Raw genomic sequence first — 22908 nt, 5'->3', positions numbered from 1 at the left:
ACAGGAATATATTATCCTCGGCAGCTGCCAGCAGAGGCAAGAGTGGTGGCTGCTTGGCCCAAGAAAGCACACAGAGCTCTCTTTCTATGTCAATTACATATTCAGTATTCATGAGAAAAACATACATTTTATCCTCCTACCCTCATGCTAACAGCTCTCACACATTATCATTGTACAAAGCATAAAACATGAAAAATGTGGATCCACAAAAGTTGCCAAAGAGAATTTCTTTCAAAGGAGAAGGTGCAGTGACTCTAAAAACTTGGCTTTGAAGCAGTGCTGTTGTTCTCCGTGTTTAATTATACAAAAGATTTTTTGCTTGCACTGATATTTAAGCTTGGAAGTTAGAGACCACACTTGTTATTGAACTGCTATTTCAAGTCCTGATGAAGAGACATTTCTTATCCTCCCCACATTTGTCAGTGATACTGGGAATAAAGAATTAATTAAAGCTCATATGCCACAGAGGCGAGATACGAATCATTTTTAAAAAGCCTTTCATGAAACAATTGCGGCTCACTGAAGTTTGACTAAACATTTTTTTTTCCAGTATTCTCTGTGGGGCAGGGAGGCTTCAGAGGAGAGGATTCAATCCACTCATCAGATAAAAAAAAAAAAAAAAAAAAACAGTCACCGGGCTTCAAATGCAGCCCGTATTAACACTTCAAAACAATCACAGCATCTCTGCAGGCATAGGAAATGTTACACAGCATGGAAATAACACAGCTTTATTTGAAGTTTCTGAACTGCCTTTTGGAATGATATCTACATAAAATAAATACAGACGATGTACATGATATCCATGCTCAATCCTATTAGCTGGAAGAAAATGTCAAGAAGGGGAGCCATCTGCCTTAAGCAGGATACATCTCCACATGATATTGATGGGGCAGTAACCTTCTGAAATGACAGGTTTAGTGGAGTCTGAAACGTGGATCCATTAAAGTTTTAATAAAGTAAATCACAAAATGGCACCGTGGCCCACTACACTGAGTGGCCAGTGTCCTTCACCAGAAATGAAACATCATATATTCTCCCGGTTTGTCCTGATAAACTCAGGTGTCATGTTCCAACACTGGTGGGAAATCTTCTCGGGACAAGAAGTAATGAAACGGCAAATAAGGAGAGACGCTAGGCTGTCTTCTGAACAGCACTGTACGCTCACAGTTGTTGTCTTGTCAGGGAATAGAAAGATATGATGATAGACTAAATAAAGTAAATAATTTTGATTTTTTGGGCGCATCATTTCCCTGAAACAGTGATTATCCAGGCGTGGATTAGCAATCCTAAGTGCGTATAGCCACCTAGGACTGGAGTTTTGGATTCCTTAATATTCTTGTTGCTTTAGTGGTTCAAATGCAACTATACTAATTGTCTAACTCCTCTATTGTGTGGATCATGTTAAATTTTTGTTACATAAACATATTGTTTCCTCAACCTTTAAAAGCCCTTCCAGAAAACGTAGTGGAAATAGTCATCATTTACAAGTCTAATACATAATTTGTCAAATGGCATCCTTTTACCTGTGTATCATGGCAATGATGGTTGCCTTTTTTTGTATTTTGCATATTTTGACTACAACGCTGTGATTTTCCAAAAGCTCATGCCATAATGTAAAATTTATGATGGCTCCTTTCTCTTGGCAAGTGTGACAGTAGCAAGGTTTACATGGAGAATTGTAGTCAACTAATTACAAGACCAAAAGTTCTTTTACATTGAAAATGCCGGGTTAACACAGGATTTTCAGACCAGGGTCAACCCGCTTTTGTTGTGCTTTCACATTGCCAGGTGTGAGAACTGGGTGCCTGTTTTTTCCTCCCTCTCATACGTCATCACCCTCCTATACTAAGATGTACATCATCACATCAGCAACGTCATCACACTTTTAAGTTTGCCGAATCTCCTCTTCTCCATGGATGCAGAGCAGCTTTCGGATGTCAAGGTCTTGCCAGTGCACTGCCACGATCGATAAAAAAGCGTGCCATATCGCTATACAGGCTGCATATAAACACAAGCACACACGTGCAGTTCATCAAGTTTCCCTGGAGTGATTTCCTGACCAAGAGTGGTACTAATTCACCTATGTGCTTTCATTAACGATCGTGTAACAACACATTTGAATTGTTTCATTGAAAACATGCTCAAAAATCTCTGCCCTTCAGAGATCAGTCTCTTGTGGGAGTAGACCAAAACTTTGTTGTTGGTCGACGTGGCATTCCTGTTCACATCGAAGCCGAGTCAAGCTGAGCAGACAACATCCCGGGTGGAATCACACGAAAAATCAGCAGGTGGCAGATTTTTCACTTGAAAGTGGATTAATAGTCTTGAACGTTACATTCCACAGTCTGAGTGAATATTTACTTGCATTGAGAGGGGTGGCCTACAAAAATATTATGAAGTGATAACCATGAAAATACTTGGGTATCTCAGGGTGGAATGATGCATTATATGAGACAGTCCACAGCAGGACAAACTGCTTTTTGGTGGTTCAAACATGCTCTATTCTGCGTGATGTTTTCGGGGCACGTCAGCACATATCAGATAATTTTATTTAGTGGTCATGTAAATATTTAAGTTGGAGTCTGGAATGATTTCAGTTAGGCTGAAGAAATATTGTTCACGTCAAGGCATCTTAAATGGACAATACCAAACTCTGAAACTGATTCCGTTAAATGCAGTTCAGCCAGTGTACACTATTTTTTCTGTAATTCATAGGTTGTGGTGGCTTAATAAGATGCCACCAAATCCTACTATCTTTTCAAATGTCGATTTTTTAATCAAGGACAGAAAAAAAACTTCATACGTGAGACTTGTACTACTATTTTTAGTGCCTTATTATTGTAGCTGCTTTGTTGGTATTTTTTACAAAACATTCTGAGCAAGTCTTTTGTTGTACAAACAGAAAAACGTACACCAGGGGTGAGAAGCCTTCTTGTCCCCCGTATGACACAAGGGTTACATGTTAATCAAATAAGACGTGTGCCTAAACGCGCTGCTGTGTAGGCGGACACGCACATGCAAACACTCAAAGTCACTTGAGACATGAAGCATCGTTAGAATCAGGCATGCGTCCCAAACCACAGGAAACCCTTCCAACAGCTTGGCTTTTAGATGAAGATCCCGCACACACAAACATGTAAACACACACACATAGTCACGCACATTCATGAAAGTACATCAGCACACACACTGCCTCCTGCTGCTGCTCCTGGCGAGCTATGAGACCTGCTGACTAGAGGATGGCACATTGTGTGTCTGGGCCATCTGCCGCTGAAACAGATATAGATATCACACACACAAGCGCATTGTACAGGCATACACAAATATTTGCCACCCATTTAAAGATAGACGTGCAAAGAAATGTTGTAAACCTGACGCATCAGTATGTATACAGTGTTAGGCCACAGCCTTAATACCACCTGCCTAATATTATTTTGTGCCACTATGACAGCTCTGACCCACTGAGGCATGATCTCCCCAATGTTTCTGGTGGTGTCTTGTGACATCAGGCACCAAGTATCAATGGACTAGACATGTTTTCCTGCACAATCCACAGTTGCTTGATTGGATTTGGAGGCCACTTCAACACTTTCAACTTTGTTTCATCTTCCTTGAACCCTTCCTCAACATTTTTTGTAATGTGGTAGGGCGTTATTGTGCCAGAGGACTGTATTAAGGGCTGTATATGATATGCTGCACCGTTTAGGTTATTGATATTGGTAAAAACTACATCCATAATTCATCTTTTAATGAATTTAATGAATTTTGTATAAAGGCTTTTTAAAATTTGGACCTCAAGAGTGTCTTCTTCACCTTTTTCTGCCACAATGTTTGCCATAATTGATCATCCCTACAAAGAGCACCTTGAACTGCAGTTGTGTTGTGTTTTTCTTAAGATGACAGATGATCTAAAATATTTGTGGCTTGTAATTGAAGGTAATTGAACCCCATTTTGCTGGGTCCCAAGTGGAGTGAGCCTCCATTTTAGATTACCACGGATGTCACGTCACTGAAAACAATGACATGTAGGCAGTGCATGTGTTACACAACCCCCTTTGCAGCAAAATGTTATGCACTGTGTGTTCTGACACCATTCCATCATAGCCAGATGTTACTAGGCCCCACTGCAATGACAATGTGATGTATGTGCCATTGCATAGATTTTAACATATTTATATACTATGTAATTAAGGCAGGCAAATAAATCCTTGTACAATGAAGTGACATAGACAGCGTAAAGTGACGGAGATGAGGAAATAGAGCAGCAGGAATAGCCCACATTCACCAGTAATGCATATAGAATGTGACGGCACAGGTCTTTTCTGAAACAAAAAGTTTAATTTCAATGACGAGAGAACAAGCTTTGATATTATGATATAGCAGCTACATTAAACAGTTCTGAAAAATAAAGGCTAATGTTGACTGGTAGTAGACCATTGAAGATAAGCCAGAGAGAATGTAACTGTTCAGTGAAAGACAGGGCTGAGAGTCTGTCTGAAGAATGTGTACCTGTGATTGGCTATAGACAGCGGATTGAGATCCTGGGACTCGTTTGACTGACTAGAGAGTCAGTGATTGGCTTGAGGCCGTGAGGTCAGAGGGAGAAACCTTTAAGACAAAGACAAAATAAGAACTTTGTTGGATAGAGAAGAATAAAAACTAGTCACTATCAGAAACTATATGCCTACAAAGGCTGTTAAAGCCCCAAGGATCTTTGAGCTATGTGGATGACCTCTGAATCAGGTTGGATGTATGTAAGTAGCAGATAACCAGCAGCACATTTGTTTAAGATGATGAGGCCTGTATAGAAGGGACCTGGATGGGCACAGTTTTGTTATCAGTGAGGTATAATGGAGTGAGAAGGGTTTAATAGGAATCGTGCTGCTGGTGCTCAGAGTCGGAACTTAATGGGGAGCAGCTATGTCAAAAAAATATCTCTTTTCTAGCCCGATTATTTGTGCATGACAACTATGGACTATGGTATTATGGTTGTCTACTGCGAATGAAAGTCAGGGATTACTGGCGACCCCAACTAGTTTTCCCCAAAAGAAAACTGCCTCACACCAAGTCTGGAAGTGTTTAGCCTGAAATAAAGTAGCATAACATCTCCTTAACTTGTATTTCAACACCAGTAGTTACCTTACTGCTTTTATCAGCACTTCATTTGACAGACAACCACTGTAATATTTTTAAATTCAAATGGCGGCACAACTTGTGTAAACTGTATCTTTGGGAACTTTTATTGAGACATCTTGTATTTTGAGGCCCCAGTTTTGCTCAGTGTTGAGTGACTGTTCTTCCCCGACAAGCCGAAATACCAGACAGTCCAATCTGAACGCATCCTTATTGCTGAACTTTTGAGTCCAGTCTTCTCAAAGCCAAAACAATAAAGAGAGTAAACATCATGAACCAAACAAACCAGCAGAGGAGACTCAAATAAGGTCTGGATCAAATTTTATTGACATGTCTTTCCCGTAATTAGGAAAACAGAAAGGATGGAGGCTGACAGCGCCTGTGAGGCTACAGCATGTGAGAAAGAAAAAGACGTTCACCACATATTGAAAGAGAGAAAAGAAATAGATTTTGTTATTGGTATTAATGACCAGTTAGTTGATGCAATTTCTGGACTGCTAAATGCACTTAATTTTTTCAATTAATCTTCTATTAAGAGTTTTAATTTTGATCAAAAATGTGTTTTGTTCAAGCAGAAAAAAAAAAGAAAGAAAGAAAAAAAATGCCCCATTGATGCCCAGCCATTTCACACATTTTCAGGACAAACTGAAGGTGAAAAGTAAATTCAAGTGTACCTTGATAAGAACAAGTATTAATAGCAACTTTAAATTGTAGGTTAACAAGCCATAGTGTTGTTGTGTTGCATTATATAATGGCCACATCCCTTTGTCTGGTGCTTCCAGGTCTTTCTCCACCTTGTCAGATGACAGTGAGGAATCCAGAGCCAGATACCTCTACAGGCAGTGGGTGGGACTTGGTTTGACTGATGTCCACCTCTCCAATCATACAGTTCTGCTCAGCCTGCCTGGTTCCACACCCAACACCATCACCGACAGGTCTAGTCACCAGTGTTTCCTGCCAAACGGGCTCCCCTGTGACCAGCGTGGACCAAATGACATACCGAAGCAGCAGTTCTCCTACGCCGCCTACTCCGCCGTGGGAAGTGTGCAGGTATCCTCCAAAATCCTCTAAACAAAGGGTGCTTGACCCTTCTGGCTGCTGCCTTTTGATCCTACTCTCTCTACCCCTTATGGCCTTCACATTGCCAGATAGTCTCGAGCCCCTAAATGTCATAGCTAGAGGTTGTAGCCAACCACAGTTCAGGTGCATTAGTTATTTTCAACAAGTCAAAGGAAATGATGATAATTTTGCATCCCCATGGGTCCAATTGGTTTGTAACATTAAGTTCTTCTGTTCGCATGGCTTACCTGTAATTTAAGACATTATCTAAAGCATGTCATTGGAAATACTTTGCTACTTCCATGCTACATCTATTCCACAGTCAATAAGTTTGCACAAAGTTAAGGAGTGGTTTTTATTTTGTACTCCAGCATAGTTCCAATAGAACATCATTGCCATTATTTTTTGAAATAACAGCAGTGTATTATTTATGCTGCTGAAACTTCATTGACTGGATGATGGGTAGACTGTGATTAGAGTTCTGCCTCTAGAGTAGGGGACGGCAGATAGCCTCGTTTATTTCTACCACAGTATCTGTAGAAAAGGCAAATGAAGGTGATGCAAATGATGCGGAAGGTGATTGAAAGCAAATGCCTTTGTATATCAGAACACTGCATTATGTTGCCATTAAGTGGCTGTTTGGGAATTAAAAAAAAAAAAAAAATCTATAACCTCAACTTCAGATTCAGTTCAATTCCTTTTTTCATGTACAGGGCCAAATCCTAACATGAGCCGAGAAGAGTGGCCAATAACCACAGAGGAGAAACACACAGCCCCTCAGCCAGAAATAATGTAGAAATGTACAAGGAGAGGGAGGACGGGGAGGAAACTGCAGAGCTTACTGAAGAATGTGGCATATGGAGAAGAGGAGAGGACAGGTGAAAAGGAAAGAGGAGACTTTTAGATCTTTGATCATTACGTTCTTGGTCCAGTTTTCAAATGATGATGTGCAAGACATATTGAACTCCCCAACCAAAATTTGTTTCTCCAAACCTTCAACATCTACAGATACATAGTGTTACATTTTGTTCTCCTGTTGTGCTAGAAAGTAGAGGTCCAGAAGTTCTGGTGTTGGAAAAGAAAGTACAGTTCAATTCACCTCCTGTTGCTCCTTCTCTGCATCACAGAGGGATAATGATGAGAAGTAGTGCTGTATCACTAGTTGATCCCAGTGCAGTTCTGAATAGACCAGCAACATCACTCTTCACATCCACAGCTTCTCTAGAAAACACAGACGTTTAGTCCCAGTTTCCTACCTAAGACCTGCCGATTTGTCAATCCAACTTTCCAACTGTCTTTGCAGAAGACACTCACACTTAGATTAGTTAACCTTTTAGCAGGTGACTTGTTCATCCAAGGCTAATCATCAGTCATTTTGTCCAGGGATGCATAGTGTAATGTCATCAGCATATGCTTGTATTTAAGAGTGGATCAATCCCTATCAAATGAATTTTCTTAATCAATGGGGAAAAAATCCCATATATAACTCCTCATTTAAACAAGGGAAATTCAGTCAGTAATGATTGAGTCTTTTCAATTATTTTTGTACTGAGTATGGAGCAATGAAACCAGTCTTTTAACCAGTTTTAAGAAATCCAAGATCTCTTTTTTGGGGTAGTAGTGTCAGCATCACCCATGTGCATCTTCAGGGTAAAATCCCAGGGCCCAGACAGCCCTTAAAAAATAGAAAAGGTCTCTCCCCAGTAAAGTCCCAGAATCTTTGACAGAACTCTGAAGGAAGTCCATCAATTCTGGATGACTTCCCACAGTCAAGCTGCCGGACTGCTGCAGACATCTCTTCAAAGGTGATGGAGTCTAATGAAGCTGACTGTGCCAGCTGAGGCGGTTTCTCAAGACAGCGGCAAGCATCCTGAACAAAACTGAAACAAACGGTATTAATTATAATCACCCTTGGAAGCTTTAGATGTGATATTTGGTCGTGCCCCCTGACTCTTTTCTCAAACTTAATGAAGAAGCAAGTTGGAGCTTCTATATCTTTAAACATTATCCAAGCTATAATTAATGCACATTATGTGTGTTTTCCATATATTATTTCCATATATTATTCCTACTACCAAAATTTTCATTTTCTGGTTTGTCCAAATCGTTTCTTTCAATAGCTTCTGCAATGTGTAACTCTTGACAGAAAAATCTTATCTGTGTGTTGCCTATATCCCGCCACTGAGCCAAACTGTTAAAAACTTCCTTTCTGAATCTCCACTGACTCCAGAAATGCATAAAGCTTGACCAAAAGCTCTGTTAAGAGTCAGCCGAAGTGCACGTATGGACACTGGTGACCACTGAACCTTTAAAGAGAAGTCTTTTATCGTGTGGTGAAGTTATTGTAGAATTGTTGCTTTGGATAACTTGTTGCTGTAGGTTGGCTTAGGATCTAATCTTGTTGCTCTAACATTACCATAATCACATTAGGAGCAGCCAAAGGTGGTTGACACTTTCCAAGAAAAGGAAAAACATCATCAGTGATTCATCCATTTTCTTGTTGAGATTTTTTTTTCTGCTTCTACTGATCATTTCCATGAGTTTCATCCAGGAAATAACTCATCTCTTGTAATGAATCACGACATGACAATATCAGAGATTTGTGATCAAGAGTCATCTCCTCTTTGCAGTGTTCGGATTATTTAACACACCTGCTACATTTCGGTGTTCAACCTAAGTGTCAGTTTCTCCTCCTTTTGTCTTTCCCCCCCACCTTCCTTTTCCTCCACAGTCTGCCTCTGTCTCTCAGTTTTATTGGCACTCTTAATTTTCGCCTTGCTGTTCTCCTGCATGGTTCAGTGTTCGGTGCATCAGGCTGTCGGGTGCTGGTTGTGGTATTCCCCACACCATGCTGCACTCTCTCTGTTGTGTTACTGCCGGTGCCACCTGAAGCCTGCAGCTCACCTGTGCTGCTGCCAGCATCCAGCATCTTGCTCATTATGCGGGCAGGACAAACATTTATGGCTGACATCGCATCACCACACACACCTTTCAAACTACCAGAGCTAGCATTGATAGAATAAAAAAATCCATACATTACCCTGGATTATACCTCTAAACCTTGTGTAACACTTGTCTAGACTGCTGCTTTTACAGCCAAAATGAACTCTGTTTAATCAAAATGGCTCAGCTTTCTTCAGAGTAGTTTGTTCAGGTTGAAAGGAGTTACCGCTGGCATGGTAATGGCTGTCAATGGCAATAACAGGAAGCGAACACATGCAGTGGTACCCCAGAAGTGCATGTAGAAGTCAGGGGCTAGGCTATCAATTCCTGTTGTGATTCCATCTGGTTGACACTGTCAACACCTCCAGTGTCGGCTCACAGTCCAAGGCCACTCTCTCCCCTGAACTGAGCCAAGGAAGACAGGTCATCTGCTTTATTTCTGCCCCAAATCTCTTCCTGGTTGAAAACAAAAGAAGTTCGAACATCTATGCTCGATAGCTAAAGAAACCAAGATAACGGTTCCCTTCACTCTTTCCTACAGCAACTGTCCAACTTCTCACCAGTGATTCAAGGTAGCAAAGTTCTCTTTTGGTCATCTATTGCCCCGCAGAGACAGTTTCACCTGTCAGAGAAACTATAGAACTATGTCTTACCTTATGTAGTGATCAAGCATGTTCTGACAGGATGTTGGTCAGTAGAGCCTACTGGACTTATAATACGGCAAACTTGCCTGAAGCATAAACTTTGGGAACTGTACAGTACATTTGATGTAGTTTAAATGCACTCTCCCTGCTATTACTGACCCTCACACCTCTGAGATGACAGGAAGGGGCTCCTCGGTTGTTCTGTCCATAATCAAGTCTAGAGTACAATTGTTGCGTCTGCACTGTTTGTCCCGTTGCTCTTAAAATCATCTCTTCGTCCCTCTCCCCCCCCAAAGCCGCCTCCCCAAGATCCTCCACACACACACCGGTTGCTCACCTGCTCTGCGCGGAATTTAACCTGATGGAGAAAAAAAAAAAAAAACACTTCACTACCACAACTCACATAGCATGAGAAGTCATTCACATTGTTCACTAATAAAACTTGATGTTGCTGCCTTTTACGCCCTCTGTACTCCCACTAGCTGCGCAAGTGTCTTTGACTTGTGCTTAATCACCTTAATCAGTCACACCTGAGTAGGCTGAATGAAGGGCCTGGTTGGAGAGACCTAGGGGGGTCAGCTTTCAGCTGCAGAAGCACTCCACGTCTCACCTGTTGTCTTTTTTTGTTTGTTTTCTTTTAATGAAATAAACCTATTATTTTTCTAACTCCAGCGTGTGTCTCCACTTTATGTTGCGCCTCTCGACTCGGGTCATAACAATAAATGGGAGCTCATCCAGGATAACTTTTGGACTTTTTTATGGAGACTGATTGCCAGAGTTATTTATTTATTTATTTATTCTCAGGGTGAAAACTGGAATCATGTAACTTGCAGTTGATGTTTTCTCTTAGAACTTATTAGATTCAAGTTAATGTTGCCACATGAGGTAAACCTTGCATGTTTGAGAACTTGCCTGCTGAAAGTCTCCGGGTGATGGGGTGACCGTCACCACTGTATTACTTTTTAGTACTGTAACCCTAAGTGTGCCAAAGAAAGCCAACAAAGACTAGATGAGGACTAGGTAGTTATAATTTCAGTCTGTTACCGAAAGAGGAAACCCGATAAGTTCTGGAACAGTTTTAATTCTGAACGACAACCTCTAATTCTGTGGTGGCCTGTGGTAGAATTTGCTGGGCTTTGTTTCTACGGTGTTCTTTATTAAGACGGGGATGTTATGGGTGAGCTGACAGGAGGAATTATGTGTGAACATCAGCAAATACAGGTGCTTTGTTTTGTTTGCGCGTGTGACCTTTAGTGTTGTAGAGAAGTCGGCCCAAGTTTGGTGTTGAATGTTGTGATGTTATTAGCTGGCTGAAGGCAGCAACTTTGTGTGGTGTTGTGCCACATTCCTCGTGGGAGTGGCTTTAGATTTGTTGGTAGGTCACTCTTAAAAACTGATATTAATGCTCTTGATTTTTTAGACCATGGCGATTTACAATTATTTAAAGGGACTTCAGAGGAAAACAGAGGAAATGACTCGTAACATGAACTTGCTTAATTTTATATAGCTAGTTAGCAAAGTTGGATTGAAAGTCAACTGTTTACTATCAATTAGATTTAGTCGCTGATACTTTAACTGCATAAATTGTTAATAGCTGGGAGAACATTATAATTATTTAATATTGTGCATAAGGAGGTAAAGGGGGAGAAACAAGAGAGAAGAGAGAAAGTCAGCAGAGAATAGAGAGGAGAATATGATTTGATGCATTATGATGTTACTTAATCAGCTTTGCTTTTTGAACAGTTTTGCCCCTGGAGTTGAAACAAGCTTTTAGAGATGCATCACTGAAATAATCACTGACTTGTTTATTTCATCCTAAAACAAATTCATTTCCTCTAAGGAGTATAGATCTTTTTTTTTTTTCTTTTTTCCTTGGAGGTATAACCAGTAGATACAATATCCATGTCCTCTTCTTCACCTGGTACCTGGCTACTGGACATAGCCTCCACATTCTGTTCTGTTTGAATTTCAAGATATAGTCACTGAAGCCTGTTGCTTGTGTGGCTCATCGTCCTCCTGTATCAGTTGGTAATGTCAGCATCTGAACCTGCGGCGCCCTCAGCATAGATCACATAGGTCATTAGCAGCTACCACAGGACCGCCAACGGCCCCAGAGTCAGGCCCGGTCACTGGATGGGCAGATGCTCAGGCTGTGAGCCAGACAGCATCCCCGCCAGAGATGTGGGACTGTCAGCGGCGTCAGCCTCCTCAACCAACACTGTTTATGCTGACAAACAGTGCATGTGTGTCCTACATCTCCACACTCAAAAAGTTGTACCTGCCCTGAACTAGTATAGGAGCCATCACCTAACTCTAAATGACACCTCCAGTAACTGTGTAGGCTACTCCAATAATATGAACACCATAAGCCTCAAATACTGCACATGTTGCAGTTTGGGATCTTTATATCTCAAATTTACAGTTTTAAAGTTTGCTTTCTAACTGTGTGCTACAAATAAATAATCAAACACTGGATACGGTGACTTATGTAGATGGTACTGGTAGCGGAAGACATCTCCACACTCATGTCCTTAGAGAACCTTCTCTTAACTCTAACCTTCTTTATGAGGTTGTGAATATAATGCTCCTCTTTAAAAGTCACAGCCACAGCTTTGTTCATTCTGGATGCAAAGGAGAGCTTATCATGCCCCCCCTATCTGATCTCTCTTGCTGGACCCTGTCAGTTCTGCTGCAGTATTGCGGATCCACTGGTTGTTTTTCCACTGGTTGCTTTCCTGATTAAAAGATATTACAATAGCTGTAAACATTGTAATGTCCAAATGAAAAGCCTGTTTATTACAGTGTTTCCATTTTTTTTTCCCACAGTGAACTTCATGTTCAGAAAATGGATGGACGGAGTCACAGAGTAAAGACCATGTATGTGAGGAAAAAAATATTGTTAGAATATGTAAATATATAACCATGTAGATAGGAAAGGTTAGGTGCAATTTTATTGTTCACATTATCGACTGTATAAATATGGACAACGTTTCGCCGCTTCCTTACATTGGTCAAACCAATGCTATTTTCCCGGGGATACAGGCAGCGTCATCTTGTGACTTCGGAGCCAGAGTCTGATCAGTACGGTCCGATGACCGGACCACACTTCCTTCAGACTCACTCATGTACCCATTATACTGTGGGACCAGTTTATGGAGCAGTTGGCATGGCAATTGCTAATCGCCATTATGTCACATCCTGTTTTTATAGCATTAAATAACTAACTAAAACAGAACTTATTGAAAATATTATATATAAACTACCTAAAATGACAGAAACCATCTTTTAAAAAAATAAATAAAAAAGAAGAAATCACTTGTATTTTAGTGTTTTAGATTGCCTCAAGTCCCATCCACTAACATGGAGGTTGGGCCTTTGACCTGTACTGCACCCAATCACCAGGATCAGCTCTACTTGCTTTGAATTCACGCTTGAGGAGCTGCTCCTCCATCCATCGTTATACAGTCTTTGGTTCTAATGTTTTTGATGAGGGATGAACTTTTGCAATCACATTTTTATACCCAATGTATTTGGGGGAAAAAAAGAATAAAATGGATTGATTATTCAACAAATGCACAAAATGGAACGAAACACGCTTGGTTTACATGTGTCATACTCAATCACCTTTTTTTTTCTTTTTTGTATTGTATGTAAGTAGAAGAGAAGGAGACATTCTCTTCGTAGAGTGCCCCAGGCCATGTCTTTCAGACAGCAGTTCATGCACTATGTACACAAGATATTACAGGGTTAGGAATAGATTCTGTGAGTAGAACTGCATCACTGCAATCTTCAGCGTGGTACTCGCGTCATACTAGATGCACGGTTAATCTTTTCCACCATCCTACAAGAGTGTGAAGGTTAATGGGAGTCATTATGCATGTAGTCTGCCCGCGTTAGCCAGCAGACACGTACACACAAAGAGTTGCAGTTACACTATTTTTAGAGGATCTTACTTCTCTGTATCCCAGGAACAGAGAACCGAGTTGAAGGAGATGCTTGTTATTCCCTTGAGCCCCTTCCCGGCCTGAGGGCAGATGAAAAGTTGGAGTGACTCTCTGAATATCAAGTTTTCCTTCTCTTTTCTCCCACCTTCTCTCCCCTCGTTCTCATTTCTCCGCTATGCTCGATCCATTCAGCTGTCCACTTGTCGAAGTCTACCCAGAGGAGGGTCACAGTCATCCATCACCAGGTTATTTTCTAACTCCGCTCCTGTACACTGCTTTGAATTAAGCGGCGGTTTTGCGGGATCTAAACGCGGCTTTCGCACAATTAAATATGGCGTTTGTGATGGATGGATGGCAGGATGTATGGTGGCCGATAACAAGCACATTGGACTAATAGGTCCTGCTGTCTGTGGCCTTGTTTCGCTGCTGGAATATGGAGAGATTAAATAACAGGTTATGAAATTTAAAGTAGATTTAGAAACAAGAAGTTTGGATTATTTTCTTGTTGAAGACCACAAGGAGATGATCCCTGTTGTACGCGATGTTGCAATATGCAAATTATAGTATGATAATTTATTGGATATATTACACAGACTTTGCATGGACAGGTATGATACAGGAGCTGCTGTCATGTATTTACTGTTTTCCATTTCTGTAGATGTTTTGCAGTGTAATTATTTTAACTGGAAGGGTCAAACTTTGTAGGAGGGATGAAGATGCTGCATAGACAAGTAGTAGAAACTTTCTGCAGTTTAAGGCTGCACGGAGATGCATTGGTTTGTGAACATGCATACAGATCAGGGTAGACTGGCTCAAATAAACTGACCTTACTTTTCACACAAATAGGCTAAATACACTGCCGGGGCACAGCATTAAAACCACTGACAGGAGGAGTAAATAACATTGACCATCCTGAGTTAATTCAGTGTTGTGCTGGGAATCATTTAGATGTTGGAATAACGCTCCTTGACGGCGGCAACCGTCCGCTGCAGGATGCAGCCTGATGCAGACACACATGCAAAAAACAGTTTGGATTTTGCCACCAGTTATGCTATCAATAATTCTTGTTTAGAACAAGCGTTACAGCATCGGCTCTATAGATAACATGGTAATAGGTGACGCAGATGCATATGATTGGCTGGCACGTCAATACGTCAGAGGACGGATGTATGTCTCTTTATTAAGTTCCATATTTACAAGGGCACCACCTGAAAAGTGCAGTGTAATTTGGATTTGAATACAGAAGAGAACAAACTTGCGAGGCAACTGTAATTACATGTGCTTTTTGTTTTGATGCCAGAGATGTGTCCTTGAATTAACTGTTCCATTTATTCCCAAGTAAATACTCATTTAATAAATGAAGCCTTATTCCTTTGGAATTTCCCCAAAAAGCAGGACACGTAAAGTGCTATTAACGATTGTATACATTTTCCATGGCCAGAGAGAGTAGACTAGGTTTGAGTCTTTAATACTCTTTGATGTTAATTTAGTAAATTATACTAGACCCTGAAATACTATCATGGCGACATATCAGTCAGGATAGACTTGTTGCACTGTTGGGACTGTAAGTGTGTGTGTGCATTTAACATTAATTGGAAATTGTTAATACTGGGCAAATGCCTGTGATGTCACCCATTGGATTTCTGGAGTGCAGGTTTGAAGCTTAATAGTTTGTAACTGTTTAGTTATCTGAACTCATGCGTTGCAGAATGTTGACTTGAGTTTTATTATTATTATACATGTCTAACAAAGATGCCAATTAAGCAATAATAAGTTCCCAACAGACGGATTCCTGACAGTGATTGAAGATTGTTTCAGTAGTTTGTGTGTTGCTGTTTTTGATTAGTAACTACTGTAAAACTCTGGGAGATGCACCTGTGTTTACTGTAGATGATTTTATTTTTGTTCTTCATTCCTTCCATTTCTTCCTTTTGCGTGTTTAACAGTGATCATCCTGGAAACAGTTTGAGTTATTGGTAACACAGAGGAACATCTTTGGTACATATCACATGAGTCTTCCTTATAGAACCCAGACTTTGCATCGTTTTACATGCTTGACATCTTTTCTGGTTGTGGAATCTTCGTTTTGGTTTGTGGCTCATACTCTTCTTCAGCGTCTTCAGCACTTCTGTCAGGTTCTGTTCTATTTATCAACTCTTCAACCAGGTACTACTTGAAGTCCAGGTACTGTTGTACTGTCCTTTGCTGGCCTGTTGAGTGCTAATTCCAGGCTTGTATTGGATCCCAGAGTCAGTGATGGCAATGTCAAAAAAGTGAGTAATTACATGTGACATCTACTACTGGGTCCTGTTTGACAGACGATAAAAGCCCAGCATGCGCTCAGACAAGTCATTGTCATTGTACTGGCTCATCACCACTGCCGGTCTTCTCATCTTGATTGATTGACTGACTGATTTTTAAAATGCGACAGTTCGTATTAATGAACGTTTACACATAAATATGAGAGATTATAACCACACGGCTACGCACTCGCGACAACAAATAGTGCACAGACTCAGACAAAAGCTGGGGGACCAAGACATGGAACCAAGCATTAATTAAAATTCAAACATGATCATATTGCAAATATCCCTTTGTCCCTCTGCCACTGTCACACAAGATTCCACAGATTCCAGATTCCACAGTATTGATTGTATTACACATTTCCCATTGGCACCATTGCACATGAGGACATTGCATATCTCTCTTAATAACTGCTGCACATATCCCTACCTTCATTACACTATAGTTACACAATAGTTACACTATACATGTCCCTTTAACACTATTGAACATGATTGTATTGCCTTGACCCGGACTTTTTGCTTTTTCGGACCATCCAGTGCAGGTATCTTCAGGATCTCCTGAAATGCAGCCAAATGTCAATATTACAGCCCATAGCCAATCCTGTTTTAAGAAGAATAGTAATAGAAATATTTTCGATTCCAATAAACGAGCTCCAGCTCAGCATGTAACTTTATTTCAACATCCAGGTGAATATTAAGTCTGGTTAGCTGTTTATTTGCTGTAAAGTTACCATTTGCAACCAATTTGTCTCCACCTCTACCCACTCAAATCTCTCTCCTTTGGACCATGATGCAGTGCATAAATCATCAGTGGGTGATGCCACACTGGCTCCTCTTAGACTCACATTTAGCTGCATATGAATTGCTCGTGTTATTTCTGTCCTTGCACGCTGTAATGTAACTTTTTGCACAAAATCAGACCCTGGATCTGTTTTGTATTATTTTTTCTCCTCTTTTTTTTCCAAGCCAATTCCATCAATTGGAATGTTTCAATGGGCTTCATTGCTCGGTGGTTAATAACCAGAAACCAAGAGCAGCAACAGATGTGGGGAAACTACAACTGAGACAAACCCAGCTGCCATAGGAGCGGTGGGATTTGCGAGGACGGAACAGAGAGAAAATACACAAGTAGCAGCATCTCAGGTGACAGGAATGTCTACGAAGTACATAAAATTCTCCTGGTACAGTACCCTTTCACTAGAGGGTGTTATCCATCAACTGAAGCAAGATGCACCTCTCCCTATAGAGCGTCATGACCATTTGGTCCCGGCTCTAAGAATATATGAGAATATGCAAGGTAGGCGAATGAGTAAAATGGTGCAGAAAGTAAATAGTTTACGGACTTACATAGCAACGTGGTAACTTCAGACCATTGCAATGTACATTGTTTCTATGAAAAAAAAAAAGGAGAATGTGTTTTTGGACATTGTAAGCAGTCTGGCCATTCAGTCTGAAAATCCATGCACTTTTAATAATCTAAAAGAAGTACAAAAATGCATCTTACTGTAACACACAAAATGTTCTTCTTGTAATAGGCGTATTCCTTTCATATTAAATACTAGAACAGAAATGGCGCTTACGGCATGTGCGATACTGTCCTTCAGTATAATAAATGAGGTAATAACAAGAAGGTTGCAATTAACCAGACACTTAAGCTGCCTAGACCGTCATCAGCTGCAATGTGTTAAACAGGGTAAGCTTTAAAATCTCTAATGAAGTTAATTATCATTACTTAGGAACTGGTTGTGGTCATGGCTTCTGCTAATATGAACTCAACCTCGTAGAAATGAAGAAAAAAAGATGTTCAATATGAAAATATTGAGCCCATGTGCTCCGTAGTTAAACAAAGTCATCTATTATGATTTGCATGAGAATACATTTGCAGTATTGTGGCCACATAACGCATAAAAAGGACAGATAGACGCGTCAAGATGGCATAATTATGGCATTTTCTTTTCCTTCAGTCGCACTGCTCCTTTAACAGAGGTTCCCAAGGACCAGATAATCATAAAAACATGTAAAATTATTCAGCAGCTTAGTGGGACTTAATGTAAAACTGCTGAGTAATTTATGATGTAATTCCCTATGCCAGTTTGCATAGATGAAAGATACATATATGAATAACTATTGATACAAATACCTGTATGCAAAAGACAGGTAAATCTTTTAAATATCTGTCTTTTAAATATTATAGCTGCATAACCCTAATGAGGAGAAGTCACGCCAATGGTAATCCATGTTATTGAGGGAGCTAACTTGGTTTTAATGATCATGAGCAAACAATTTCACAAGAAAAAGTGTTGTTTTTTTCTATATATCAGAAAAGCTTAGGCAACTTTACCTTCCCTTGTTTTCTTCAGCAATTTTTTAGTACGTTGAATATATAATGATATCTCAGTTCGGACAGCTCTCGCAACACTGACAAACCTAGCAGCAATCACCTATTGAATTCATTTTGGTCTGCGTGTCAGGCTAAGCAGCAAGACTCCATTCATCCTTCACATCCTGTGGATTTTTCAAACAACTGAGCACAGGCGGAGGCTCCAGGAAAGGCTGTCATGAGAAAAAAGGTTCCCTCGCTGTGCTGTAATATGACATAATTATATAATTAATAAAGGGACATAAATGTGCTTTGTAGAATATTAGATGCTCATTTTGGTGGTCGAGCAGTGAGGCACACACTGGCCTACGACTGGTCCCTGTCCCAGTACGAGCAAATGCGTGACACATGAATTGTAAATTTTTAATTAAAGGGAAAATCATAAAGAGCATTCTGATTATCTTATTCCGTCATCCAAAAAGTGTTTTTTTTTTTTTTTTTTTTGTTTTATCATTGTGCAGCAGTGTGGACCCTGTGAGAATTTCCTGCATGGCTTTCCCAACAGTGACCCCTTTCAGCCTCCTTGTTGTCTGACTTAATGACAGTGTCACAGTGATAGCGCATTATTTACTTGTGATGTGATAAGAGTTAATTACAGGGTTTGAGCAGCCTTCAGCCAGCAGACTGCAGAAACAATCCATGACCTCCTTTCTCTACCCCCTAAATAGCTGTTTTTCTTCTTCTCCTTCGCGCTCTCTCTGCGTTGGGAAAGAGAAAGTATATTTGTGGATAAATCAAGTCTCCATGTATCACAAGCTACTTGTGACAAATAGCACGAGTCCTTCGGGGGGTTTATTAACCTGTCGCTAAGTCGCTAAGATGGACTAAAAAGTTGTAGTTCAGGCTCGCTCACTTCAGGCTTTTAAGTGGTGCGCAGTTCAATTGAGTCTGGGGAGGCAGTCAACCAGCTGAAATACTGAAAATGTTCTCCTTTTTTTTTTCGTGCTTATTTGTGTCTTTGAAATCAGGTATTTCAAGTGGCGTCAACTTTTGTGCCTGTGCTATATATTTTGAAAGGGTGTATTTTCACCCCAAACCATAATCTTCTCCCCATTTATTTATTTATTTAGTCTTATTTTTTTTTTTTTTTTGCTTGCCTAGAGCTAACCATGCAGCAAGCATCTGCAAGCGAGAAAACGGAGAGACACATAACAACGAGACAAAATAAGAGCAACGTTCCCCCATTTGGTACAACAAATGAAGTCATAGTAATTTTTAGAGAATACAGTATAATACAATTCTTCATCTGGGGGTCCATGATCCCCAGGTGTTTTGCGGAACTACTGCAGGTGGTCGTCGAAATTTGGGTCGATCAAGCCATTTTTCATGTATATTTTTTTTCATATTTCTTTCAAATGTAGACATTAACATGAATCCACCATAAAGTAATGGATTGATGGCGGCGGAAGGTTTTATCTTTCAGTCAGAAACGCACACATTCAGCAACACATTGGAGCTCTCTCTGGTTCAATCACAACCAAGCACACAAAGAGTAGGACCCCATGACTGCTGCGGTGCCAACAGCTTTGAAGAGCTTAGTATTGAATGCACAATAACAAGGTGTGTTCATACATGGCAATAGGCCCAGTTTAATATAAAACACTATATTATTTTATGCACATATGTAGTAAGGGGTCAGCGCTTCCATCTCCTTTATCAGTTTGGGGGTCCTTGGCCTGGAAAAACTTGTTGAAGACTTCAAAAGATATGAATAACTTTCTGAGTTAATCAAATAGACTAATATCATGTACTCCTAGGGTTGACAGAGGATCCAGAATGTGTCATTCTGAAGACATGTAGCCATTTAGATATGATTTCCATCTCAGGTAATTACGGAGCCCACTCATTTTCGGGTTTCAAATTTCTTTCCTTTTCTGTTCTAATAAAAGTGTGGATGTATCTTCAGTGATTTGATGATGATTTTGTAGGCTGCGAGTAAGCACGAGAAAGCGCGACTCACTCCGCCAGAAAAGCTGCTTACGCACACAGAACCATTTGATTAGGGTGACTTTCAATAAGAGCTGGAGTTCTCCCATGATGGATATGCTGTTTTAAAATACATAAATGTATTTCTGCTATATAAACTGCATATTTATTAATTCATAGGATGAAAGTAGTAGAAGTTATTGGACGCGGCCCATCAAGCTGTATTAGTCTAGATATCATCCTTGGGGGGAAAAATGGAAACCAAATCTCTGTGTGAATGACAGGCTTAGTTAAAACTAAAAAAAAATAAAATAAATTAAAAATTAAAAATCGTCGTCTTATCTCATCATCGGGAGAATGATGGTGTTCGCAGTTTCATCCAGACAGAGGACACTTACATCGTTAATTTCATTACATCGCCAAGATGAAAGAGGAAAGAGAGATGGATCTAGTTCAAGCAGCACCACGCCGGCACACATAGAAACGCTCCTGTGTTACAACGTGCTGTGTCTTGTCCCGTCCCGTGGCCTGCAGTTTAAATGGAAGACTTTTATGATGCAAATGCAGGCAGTGGTGATAAATCTCTCTCCTTCTTTTCCTCCTGAGTTCCCCAGATGCAGAGAGATCTTCCTCTTCTCTTTCTATCATTCGCACTCTCGGGCTACTCTCCACCATTCGCTCGCTTTTCTTCCCCCCCACTGCAGCGATGTGTTACACCAGCCCCCAGGCCACATGAAAAATGAATCGGGCCCAGGTGATGCAGTGAGGGGAGGGAGGGTGTTTAAGAGAGGGGTGAAAGAGAGAGAACAACAGAAGAATGAGAGAGACCCCAAAAAGTAGTGCTTTGACTTTCCTCCACTACTTGTAGGTCACTTTAATTTGGGAGACGACAACATACAGACACACACACATATGCAAAGGCACACGCTTGCACAAACATGCACACGTGCAAACACTTTGCCATGGTAATCTGCTGTCAAGTTATGATATTCTACCGTAGTGTTTTGTCTATTGATTTTAAAATCTACTTAATGAATGATTACTTCACATGATTACGCACACTGATAATTAATATTTTTTTCCTCACAATATATATATATATTCTATTTTTTATCTGTTTTTAACATTTAAGTAACATATCCAACGAAACAAAAAAGAAAGAAAAATAATAATAAAGAAATAAATGCAATCAACACGTGGACACAGTTCATAATTTGTATCCATGCAATATTTTAACCTTCTGAGACCCCAGCTTTTTGTTTGCTATGCTTTTTTAATTTCTCCTATTTGGTATCATTAGGATAAAAACGAAGCATCGTCTTTGAACAGGAAGTAGTAGTCTTTGAAACAAAACAATGTCCTCATATGTGGACATTAGGATTATTTCATTATTTATATTGTAAAGAAGTCACAAATGTGTGACAAAATATAAAACTAGCAAACCATGAAGTCCCAAAGTCTTCAAACGAGTAATTGCTCATTAGCAAAAATTGCAAATTTGTTAAATATGCACGTCATATCAAACTAGAAACATTAATGAGCATGAATAAATAAGTTTTCACCTTTGCCACCACTAGATGGCAGATTAAAGCATCCACTCATGAGGACAATGGGTTTGAATGTAGCAGATTAAGATGCAATAAAACCTAAAACTTAACGTCCCCATATGAGGACGCAGGGTCTCAGGTGGTTCAACAGATCTGTGTCTAAGAGACTGAGAGAATGGAAGAAAATTGCTTGAACACGTTTGGGAAGTTAACAAAAAATATATGCTCACAAAAATTGACTTGAGAAGCCCGAATGTCCAGAATGTAAAAAAAGACAACAACAAAAAGCAAAACTTGATCACTCCACCAAAAGTGGTTTGAGCTCATAATGTATGTTAAATGTCACATGAGTCATGACAAAGTAGACCAGCCTTCATGCCATCACTGTACGACTCCATACTGGTTTCAGCACAGTCCAGCATATACTGTATGTGGTTTTGCTGACCGTGGTGTGAGAAGGACTATTCCCTTCGAGGTGTCCATAATGAGAAATGAGTCAGCTCTCTGGACTTCACTGCGTCCATTAATTCTGTCGGACGTCTCGTCGGGCGTTATCCTTTACAAAAATGTCGACTGACATCTGGGTGGTGTATTGCCTTCATACATCTTGGAAAGACATTTGCTTAAACGGCATTTATTATGAATTTGGTAACTGCTAAGGGCGTGCACTATTTCTCCTCCCCAGTTGTGGATGATGGATGTCCATTATGAAAGTGTGGAGGACCTCAGGAGAGCGTGGAACATACGCTTTGCCTTTGAGCGATTTTAGGGTGCAGTAAAGTCATCAGATTGTATTCTAGTGTCTTTCTGGCGATTGTAAAACATACTTAAGGAACGGTTACATGCACACTGATAATTTATTTGGTAATTTTGCTCAAAACTCAGTCTATATCTTAAATGTCACATGAAGTGCACCTACAAACATCTGCAGGGAAAGGGATCAGCAACTATCTGACAGTTTGTATCGCAGAAGTGATCATCTCCATCCATTCCATTCAGTTGTGGCCTATAATTTACATATCACAG

General features: G+C 40.2%; 1 protein-coding gene across 1 annotated transcript in view; it reads left to right on the top strand.

Moving 5' to 3' along the window:
* LOC125009939 (inactive N-acetylated-alpha-linked acidic dipeptidase-like protein 2) overlaps positions 1-22908 on the top strand; it is a 284469-nt gene that overhangs the window by 46129 nt on the left and 215432 nt on the right. Inside the window, exon 4 of the mRNA XM_047588201.1 lies at positions 5916-6183. Coding sequence (XP_047444157.1) covers positions 5916-6183 — 268 coding nt within the window. The remainder of the gene's footprint in view (positions 1-5915; positions 6184-22908) is intronic.

This window comes from Mugil cephalus, chromosome 6 (genome assembly GCF_022458985.1).
Source record: "Mugil cephalus isolate CIBA_MC_2020 chromosome 6, CIBA_Mcephalus_1.1, whole genome shotgun sequence".
NCBI lineage: Eukaryota > Metazoa > Chordata > Actinopteri > Mugiliformes > Mugilidae > Mugil > Mugil cephalus.
The sequence above is the reverse complement of the archived record's forward strand: the minus strand, read 5'-3'. Positions and strand labels throughout refer to the sequence as shown.